The 10,780-nt window shown below is 38.7% G+C and overlaps 1 protein-coding gene across 2 annotated transcripts in view; it reads left to right on the forward strand.

Annotated features, from left to right (window-relative positions):
* LOC139728751 (uncharacterized) overlaps positions 1-3,821 on the forward strand; it is a 30,164-nt gene extending 26,343 nt beyond the window's left edge. For both annotated transcript variants that reach the window (XM_071639691.1, XM_071639692.1), the window contains one exon: positions 2,232-3,821. In XM_071639691.1, the coding sequence (XP_071495792.1) occupies positions 2,232-3,401 (1,170 nt within the window). In that variant the 3' untranslated portion in view covers positions 3,402-3,821. The remainder of the gene's footprint in view (positions 1-2,231) is intronic.
* Positions 3,822-10,780: the final 6,959 nt, after the last annotated feature.

A 10,780-nucleotide genomic window follows, 5' to 3' on the forward strand; every position in this document is an offset into this window, starting at 1 on the left:
TGTTGTTTTTTTGTCTTTTGTGTACTTAAAAGAAAAATCGAATTTTGTGGGATTCTCTTTATATTTTCCTTATATCATTCTACACATGTGACATTGCAAACTGTACTTGTCTTCTCATCCAGCGATGGCAGCATTCGAACTTCAAAAATTTGAAAAATTTGAAATTCAAAAAACTTTTGAAGGGATTGTCCAATCTTCCTCAAACTTTCACTAATGTGTTCTATACTAGCATTGCTGCATTCACTCAAGTATATCAAGGTGAACTTATCCTTTAACCCGCTGAGGACGAGTCCCGAGTATACCTTGGCAGGTGTCTATAGGAAATGTGTGTTGAAGCAAAATCAGTCCGTCCTCAACAGGTTAAAGTATGTAAGTTTGCATTGAGGATACGAGTTTGAAAACACCTACCTGGTATCCCCCAGATATAAGACTTGCAAATCTTGGAGGAAGGGTTAAGAGGTTGGGGGGGGGGGGGAGGGATTGACAGATGATAGAGGGGGAGACCCAGGAACGAAGCAGGGAACCTGAGTCACAGACGGAGCGGACGCGAAGCTCTGACTCACAGGATCCAAAATAGCTGCCATCAACGACAGACCTTAATGCTGTCCCCGAAAGCCTCCCGATTCCACATTCGATGCATATCACTCTGGTGGCGGCAGATCTGATTATGTTTTGAATACAATGCCAGCTCCAACTTCAAGTTTGGTGCCTGATTTCCGGCTGACATTTAGGGGCAAAGTCTTGCCCTGTTGGATTTAGCTTCTTCTTTTTTTCCCAAAACTGTTGAAAGATGTGTTCTCTTGAGTTTAAGTTTGTTCCCATTAAGAGATTGTTGGTAGTCATATTTTTTTTTCAGGCTATTATGTAACTAGAAAAGCACTCTGAGAGCACAGACCTCCGCCAAGCATGCAGCTCATTTCCACCGCTGATCTTGTTCTTCCATAGATATCAGTGAGCATTGTGTGCTGAAAGTCGCCCAATTTCCCAATATTGAAGCTTTTGTTACGTCATAAACCCTCAGCTGCACGGCGCGCCTCGTCCTAGCAGAAACTAGAGCACGCACTTTAGTGCGCGCATGCAAACCTCAAATACGCGAAGCCTGAAATCCCAAGTTCATTGACCCTACCTGCCAAAATACCAAAATTCCTTCATAAATTCCCCAAAAATTCTCGGATCACTACTTAAAGTTAATCATTTGTTACTTGTGTCATTCTCAACCTTTCCTGCAAGTTTCATCCCAATCCGTTAACTAATTTTTGAGTTATTTTGCACACGGACAAACTAACTAACTAACAAACACACGAACACACAAGCCCACAAACCAACGGTAATGAAAACATAACCTCCTCCCTTGGCGGAGGTAATAAACACCCATTCATCTATAGCTTTTCTTCAAATTGCATACATATCATCTGCTGGGAACCAGAAGGGCTTTATCATAACTTGGGGGGGGGGGGGCATTAAGTTATTGGTATTATGATGCAAAGCTCCATCTCCTCTACATCATGGTGTCAATTTTTAAAGTATTTTCATTTTCAGCAAAATGTTAAGAATTAAAACCACAAAGGTGCCATTTCACCTTTACATATAGAACAATGCTTATACAAATCTACCCCCTTTTGATTAAATAAACTTTTTATTTCATGAAAATTCATTGTTTCATTTTCATTTAGGCAAAAATCTGTGAATGCGAGAGCGCCCTTTTAATTCTGACGACATGGTTTTGTACATGTACCTTGTATTTAAGAGATGGATGAATGGTCTAAATGTATGTTACAGATGATGCCAGTTAACCGTGCAACCACTGATCTACATGAGAGTATGTAATGTTTGATTTTGGGGAGAAAAAGTGTCAGATTTCTGCTTATCGACAAATGTAACTATTGCCAAGTGCCAGCTGAAAGCAGGCCTCTTTGTGTAATTGCAGGAACTAAATTTTTCTTTTCAAGTTGCATCTAGAATATCTTTGATCCAGTTGGCTTAATCATGTTACTTTTCATACATTTGTACATCAATTTACAGAGAAATTCTTTTTTTTTCTTGTAAATTCTGTTTCTTCTTGATTGATTCAAAATCTTTTTGTTTTTTTCAACCCAAATGAAATACCATTATTCTTTAGCTGATGTTTTTTCTTCTCAATTTTTTTGGAAACTTTTTGAAGTCCTTGCTTTATCGCTGGTGTCCTTGTAACTATTGCATGTGCATTTGTTTCTATTTGCTGCCCTCTACAGACAAGAGTTCACCAGCTCCTGCTCCACAATCGGGATCTTCTCAACCACCAGCAGGAGTTAGTGATTCATATCCAGGACCTGGAGTCCAAGTTCCATGGTTCCACACCCCACAGTCCGGGCAACCCGTTCACCGTGCCCCCACCTCTTCCTGTGGGAGTAGAACATGGTATGCCTCCCCATGGCCTCATTCTACCAGAGTTCCCAGCCATGGAAGATTCCTTCCCCAATGGGGGGATGGACGCCGGCCAGGCGGTGTACGAGAACGCCAACTTCGGGCGTGGCATGTCCATGGGGATGGGAATGGCACCCATGAACATCTCGTCCGAGGCCGTGCCCACGATGCAAGGAGCGCAGAGCGTCAGCAGCATGAGCGACAGCAACAACGAGCTCAACAACGTCGCCCACGAGGAATTCGCCGGGTCGGCCGACGAGGAGGTCACCATGCCGAATATGAAGAAGCTGAACATATCGGACGACCGGACCAGCACTCGCGTGTCGCAAGGAGCCAACCTGGATACGTCGAGCTCCAGCATCCCGTACGCTGGATTCGTAGACTCCAGGCAACAGGAGTCGAATAGTAACGGCGACATCCGCATCATTGTCCCTGCTCCCATGCAGGATGCGACAGCCAATCCCCTGGAGCTGGGTCTCACACAGTCAAATCCAGCTGCGGAGGTCAAACCTGCAAACGTCCAGCGCACCTTGCCAAGGAAGATGTCCACTCCGAGCGCAGCAAGCTCCAACAGGGGCTCCCTCCCCGTGGAGCTCAACACCACGCCCCCGTCGTATGAAATGGCGGTCGAGCTGACGTCGAGTTCGGCGCCCACGACGCCGCAGCCGCAGCTGGACGACAGCATCGGCAGTGCCCCGCCCAGCGAGAGGAGTTCCAAGAGGAGATCGGTCACCTCGCGAGATTCGCGGGAGAGCATCCACACGAGAGGCAGCGTTCACAGCACGGAGCTGGCCCAGGAGGCGAAGAGGCCGCCCAGCATGGCGGAGAGTCCGGACTCCAGCATCCAGTCCCCGCAGTCTGACCTGGCTATCCCGGACACTAAACTCCACATCAGCTTCAGCGATGATGAGAACACGGAGAACTCTGAGGACTCGGGAGTGCCCCGCCCTCCAAGGGCTCTGGAATCCATGACTTTTGAGGAAATCGAGTCACTGTAAACGAGGAGAAAGTGAAACAAACTCAACACCATCTGACCGAAATGACCTTTCAAATTGAGCACCTAGGTTCACTATTCCTTGCTGTGTTCCTAGGTATTGAACTCTAAATTAAAATCATGCTTGTAGCATACTGGTGAGTTGATGTTTATGGGTGCCCTAGCAATATTGTGATTACTGACTTTATATTTTCGGTCACAAAAAGTAAACTATGTGGGCGCCCATGTATGTCTGATGTGTTAATGACTCAGTGTAAGTCATTGTAATGTATTCATAGTTTAAGTCTAATGTAAGGATTGCTCATTCGGTGCATGTTTGCCAATGCAATGTGTGCATATGATTTTGGCGTGTAGCGTAAGGCAGGGCCAGTAAGTTAGCAACTTGCCCAGATTTTCTGCTTTCACTATGATGGTACAATGTAGTAGTCACTTAAAAATTGGTGAGTACCAACGCTGTACTGAAGAGAAAGTTTCAGCGAGTGCTACTACTTTAAAGGCTTTGTATGTTCAATATATAGGATTAGTAAAAGAATATGTGCATTGTATGGCCAAATTATCTTTGCCCATTTTATGCACATGTAGATGGGGCCATCTCCGGACCACATGTTTTAATGCCAAGAGCTGATCATTTCATGCTTGCGTGCAATGAATGGTTCATAGGGTGTACATTTTGCCAACGAGTTTAATGGTGATACTGATGGACACGTAGTGAAAAATGTCAAAGAATCAGCCATTTTGGGGCAAAAGGCGTATTTCAGTCGGAGAGAATGGCAGGCGTCCTGTTGATGTATATTTTGTACATTTCAAAACATTTATATTACATCAGCATTATGTGATATGAGTGAAATATTTTGCTCTGTGAGTGTGATGAAATTTTAAGACCTGTTAATTTTTTTGTTATTTTTTTTGTTTTTTGTGAAGATATCTTTTTGTGAAGATATTTAAAAAGATCCGGAAAATTTTGTGCCATTGTTGTATTCATAGACTTTTTAGGGATATCTGATATGAACTTTAAAGTTTTATCACAGCATTGAAAGTAGATTAACTGTGTTATCTTTTGAATTTATATATTTTGCTACAATAGATAGAGAGAGCTTGATGTAAATTTTACGCTGCAAGATGACATATGAATATAACAGAAAAAGTATAATAATTTGTCAGTTATTACAAAATTGCATAGGATGTATGGTGTGAACATGATCATTGCGACTTTTAATGAATTTTGGTGGAATAGGAATGTACTGTATGTGTTTGTCGAAACCACTGTCTGATATTAGCATAACAGTTAAATTTGGTTTGAGTCATGAAAAGTAAAAAAGATGAGAGATTTTCTTCTTTTTTCAGGCTGAAATGGTTTTGAGAAACTGTGTCATCGAGAGACAGGAACATTGATGACACAGACTCATTCTGGCTGAGCGGCAGAAGGTGTTAACTTACACCATTGACAAAGCACAGAGAAATTAACACCCAGTGTTTCTCAGCAAAAAAATATATTTTGGGCGAGACAGAAAGTGAACAAAAAATGTATTCTATAAAAGATTTTTGTCACTTGTCTCCTTCTGTACAAATGTATTTGTAAGATCGCAACTGCTGATCTACAATTTAACAAACATATTGGAAAAAAAGGAACCAGGGGAATTCGAACCTGTCATCTACTGCTTTCTAAGTAGCAACACTGCCACCAGGCTATCCCTGGTCGCCGGCATTGACACAATGAACTTGAAATAAATACCCAAGCCCCTAAAAAAATGTATTCCTTTACATGACGGTGTTGCTAAGAAACAAGGACAGCGGCTGTCGTTGTTCTTTACATAATTCATATTGCTATTCAACATGATAAAACAAAAGAAAAAAATGCTAACATGCATATTTTTGGCAGTTGATAATCATGATTCAAGTATATCAAGCTGTTTTTTATTATGTGTATAGTATTCAATCGGTGACCCTAACATTTTGTTGCATAGCTGCATGGCTAAAACAACGTGTACCTTGTCTTGAAATACATGTAGAAGGAATGCATGCTACACACCATCTGTATGGTCATGTGATATATATTATATACCCTGTATATTCAACAACTTATGTGTACAAGATTTCTATTGTAACATATGTATATATCATTTGCACTGAGAATGAGAGAGAGAGAGAGTGAAAAGGAAAAACAATGTCGCTTCATGTCTAGATTTTTGTACATTTTTGCTGAGTGAGAGAAGAAGAAGAAATTACATAGTAGAAATATAAATTGCACTGCTTCCAGAGATTGTGGTTTTCGTCCTTTGAGATCTACGTATGACACTGACGCTTTAGTATGGATTCGCGTGTATTTGTGTATTATTCTTTCTCTATACAGATCTTATTGAATTACAATATGTACCTATGTATCTGCTTGGATATGCACCAGTTCATGTTTTGCTGGTAGAAAGAGTTTCCCGTAAAATAAAAAGATACTTCCCGTGTGATGAGAAACTTCAGTTGATGTTGATAGGATATGTTTGCTCTCTGAGCGTTGTACTCAAAAGTTATTTTTGCTAACAGATTTAATATTATCATAGAGATTTGATGGCATGTGAGAAGAATATCCTTTTGTGTCGTATTCCCATCGGTGTCATTCCATTCTGGTTTTCCATTGCAATCAATAGGAAAGTTAAGAAAAAGCTCTGTAAAAATCATGATATATTATCACATGGGAGCTCTTGGTAGCTAACATTCCTCATAGGGGGATGACAGAGGAAATCTGTAAACTGTGTGTGACTGAGCAACAAAGAAAACAATATACTGGTTTGGTAAGATATTCCAGGGTTTGTTTGTTTGTTTTTTTTCATGCATGCCTTTATCACAAAGATAGTTCCTGATCGCGAAAATGTTTACCCAAGACATGCCCAACATAGCAACAACTAGGACATGCAAAGTGGATCCCGAGTTCTGAAATGCAACAAGCATATTTAGGTGAACGAAAGACCTTCTTGCAAGGTGCGCGGAGGGGAAATGTCCATAAATTTGAATACATTTAGTTACATGTAACTGACCAATGAAAGTAGTCTGTGTCATGCCCGTTTCAAGTGATGATAATTACATACTTGTCGTTTTTGTTGATGCCCAGTCATAATGAATCAAAACAATGATGGAATCTTTTAACATTATTCTCATGTTGCCTTCCATAGTCAGTTGGGAGGTTTCATCATGCACCAGAAAATCAGCTCCGCTGCGTTGGGGCAACGAAAAACTGTTTCCCAGAGTGGCACTCTAGTGTATGTGGTTATATGGCATGTTTAATACAGGGTAACCCCACTGCATGGCAGCATTGATTCAAATGAAAGGAGTGTGAAGTCAAATGTACAACTATTTCTCACAAAATGGGGATATTGGTTGCAATGCCATTATGCAAGTCATTGCCTCATAGATATTTGCTGTTGATTTGTATATAAAAAAATGTTAGATATTGCAAAATAGCAGATATTAAAAAGAATATATATATGATTCTTTCATCAGTAATTTTGCAACTACACCATGTTCATCTCTTGAGGATCATTTTTGCCAAGTTATTATTATTCTTCAAGAACATTTTATAGAGAACAGTGTTGTAGAGGTCAAAGGTCAGCCAGATACTTGTGAAGGAATAATCTCATCACTGTCATCAGAGCCCTGTTGCATAAACATGTAGTATTACTGTACAATTAATGGTAACTCTGCAATCGATGGTAACTACCATAGCAACACTATTCCATAGCCAATCAAAGGCAAGAAATAAAAGGTAGTTACTGTTGATCGCAGAGTTACCATTATTATTGTAATGTTACCATAGTTCTATGCAACAGGGCTGTGATTTGTGTAGCTATTTGTGACTGATATCCACTTTTTATGGAAATATGTGAAACTCGGAACACAGTCACTTTCTTACATTATAGCTGACTCCACTTGAATTCCTGCAATCATGTGCGCCTGAATTTTCTCGTTTTCATCAAGTTAACTTGACAGTGGACTGACCTTTTTACTTGAAGAGTTACAACTTGATCACAGCAAGTGATTCTGTGGTTTAAGTCAGCCATCGAAGTTTGTCTCATTCAATTCAGCATTCGGCTTCCTCTTTTCATTGTCAGAATCAATTTTCGTATGGCAAACTTTGAGACGAAAGACAAATTTTGAGCTTCTTCCTTTAATTCAAGCTCTTTAGAGAGCTGGTGTGCTTTCTAGTCTTAACAGTTGTCTATGATCAGACACAGCAAGGACAATGAAAATGTGCATTTTGTCATTTCTGGATAAAATCTTGAGATCTAAATCATTGGAAACATAATTTATGCGTTCATTCCCTGTTTGTGTCGAGCTTGCCAGGTATATTTATGGATTGTGTCATTTTCTTCCAACATTTTTCCTTTGGTTTGATGGCACATTATTTGCTGAGCCAATATGAAATTGTCTATGATAGGTCAAGTCACGATTTGTGAAGGAGTAATGCCAGCGCAGTTTTAGCTCTGTTGTAAAAGGACTGACTTTTCAGATTCTTCTTTCAATAGTTGTTTGACAGTTCATTAATTTTTCATTTTCTGCTTCGCTCACAAGGTGTAAGCATGAAATATGTTTTACTTGTGCATTCAGTATTTTTAATTTGTACATAGGAGATAGACTTATGTACGGGTATGAAACGTTTGTTGTATTCAAATTTGTTGCCGTTTTCCCTTTATTTGTCTTGTTTTACATTATGTGCTATCAAATCAAATTTGGACCAGATTCTGTTTTGAGTATGAATGCAATTTACACCTTTTACCTAGTGGAAATGGATGGAAGTTCTTTCTCAGGATTGATGTGATTTCCAAGCAAGGACATGTTCTCTGAAAGTAGAACTCAATCATTCTGTCTTTTTGTATGTATTCATTCAAACGTAGCACACAGTTATTCACTTTGTTGTGGGCAGGGACTGCACATGAAATCCCATATATTTGGCAGAGGAGATGGTGTATCTATGTGCAGTTAAAAAGCAAAAGTGTGGTGTAATTACTGCACTCTTTGTTCCTGTTTCCTACGTATTTAAGGGTGGATTTCAGCGCCAATTCGTAATACAAGGTGAGACTATTGAATGGTGTTTGAGATGCTACCTCTGTTGCCTGCGAAGAGCTTGAGAAGCCTGAATCTTGATTAAGCACTTGATTACTGGAGGCATGCATGACATGTATCAAACCTGTGGGGGCATATCGTGGTTGGGGTTCAGAGAGTTAAAACCTACCAATGCATTTGATTCCATGAAAGCCTGGTATACACATAGAGGATGTGCTTTGATTCTGGTCGCCAAGTCGTTTTCAGTTGCCGTGGTTCCTCAGGAAGTGAGAAATATTCGAGGCGATATCTCCAAGTATGCACATTTACTTTTTCTTTCTTTTTATTTTATTTTATTCAAAGCATCTCTCACTCTTATAATAATTCCAAGTCGTTGTATTCAACCATTCTGTAAGGAAGATTCTGTGTTCTTTCATACATCGTATTCCTACAATCTAGATTACTGAAATAAAAGCAAAACAAGAAAATCAAGCTCTGTCTGCCACTATTTTGGGAATTTTCTTGTAGTCTGTGGCCAATTGTAGTTTTCCATGAGATTAAATGTTGTTGTTACATTACGGTGTGAAATCTCACTCCAAACTAGACTGGCACCTTTGAAATGTGAAAACTCTATTGAAGAATATTGTCTGACACATGCGCTTTAGATATTTTGATACTTAACCATCCTGCAATATTGTTTGATGTTTTACGATGTACCATTTCATTCACATTTTCGATCTTCTTCCTATTCCTGTTGAGTAGCTGAGAATAAGAGCCAGTCATAGTGTGTGTAAATAGCCGTGAGATGTAAAACCCATGTTCTGGTAAGCTACATAATATTGTTTCCTCGTGTACGTGTATTTCGTTGTTGCTGTTTTCAGCAGAATGCATATTCTGTCGTATGCCTGGCATTCCAAATGATAACAGTATTTGAGTTCTTGGTGTATTCCAGATAAGAATTTGATTTATTGTATTTTCTTTTAAGATGCAAGAAACATATAAACTACAATTCCATTTTGCTTCATACAGCAGTAAATATTGTACACATTGAGATTTCTATCATGAATACTTGCATAAAACAACAACCCAAGTATGATGAAAACTTTTAAAGGCAATCAATGAGTGAAATATCTTTGTGTTTCTTGTAATTTTGTACCCATAGCTGTTACAGCGATGTAAGCATTCTTTTGAATTTGTTCCATTGTCCATTTTCCTTTTCACGTCACGTCTCATTCCTGCTGAGCCAGTGCAGTGATGTGCAAATGGCATTGTTGTGTGGAATGATGAATCTTAGAAATAAAATCTCTTTTGCCATTGGACTTTACAATTCTTGATTACGCATTGTGTCCGCTCAGTCTTACCAACCCTATGTGCTCACTCTATGAAACGGTGTACCATAAACATTGTATGACCCTGAATCACAAAACCACCAAAAAGTCGCCAGACATGGATTTTTAGTTTAAAGGGCAAATTCTGAAAAAGCAGACAATGAAAGCTTTGAAATCATGTACCTGGTATTATGCAATGCAAATGGATTTTCCTAATTAAACCTGTCTAAAACTGGAAAGGAAGTATGCACCCTGGAAAAGTGTTTAAAATGAGAAAAGGGGCTCTGAAGTTCAGGATCTATTCAAGTGTTTAACCCTTTGAGGACGGAATGACTTTGCTATAACACATATTTCCCATAGACACTTGCCTGAGTATTCTCGGGACTCGTCCTCAACGGGTTAATCCCACCAAGCTGTGCTCTGTGCAATGAAGTGGGAAAAAACAAAACAAACAGGATGTAAAACTCCAGGCCAGAGCAACTACAATAAAAGGATTATCGGATTAAGTTGAAATTTTCTATTCATGACTAATACTAACTTTCAAAGCAGCAGCATTATTTTTTCAAAAGTTAGTCGGGTTGAAAGTGAAGTGTGTAAACAGTTTTTAAGAAATGAAAAGGAGCATGTGAGACATACCTAATCATACTATTTTACAAGAAAAAATTTGTGTTCTAAAAAACTACAATAAACACTTTTTTTTTAAAAATGATTCCAAACTTTAGATTGGTTAAGCTTTTCTCAGAATAATTGCCCTTTCAGGAAATATAAACGACTAAAGATTGACTAGATATATATATATATATATATATATATATATATATATATATATATATACATATATATATATACATACATACATATATATATGTACACATATATATATATATATATATATATATATATATATATATATATATATATATATATATACATATATATATTTATATAATATTTATATTTTTTTTTTTTCAAACAATCTTGACAGCTAGATATTTCTCTTCAGCTAATTCTCTTGTCAAAACTCTGT

Source organism: Diadema antillarum, unplaced genomic scaffold (assembly GCF_040938485.1).
Source record: "Diadema antillarum isolate AM-2024a unplaced genomic scaffold, OU_Dant_1.0 seq00000197_RagTag, whole genome shotgun sequence".
Taxonomy (NCBI): domain Eukaryota; kingdom Metazoa; phylum Echinodermata; class Echinoidea; order Diadematoida; family Diadematidae; genus Diadema; species Diadema antillarum.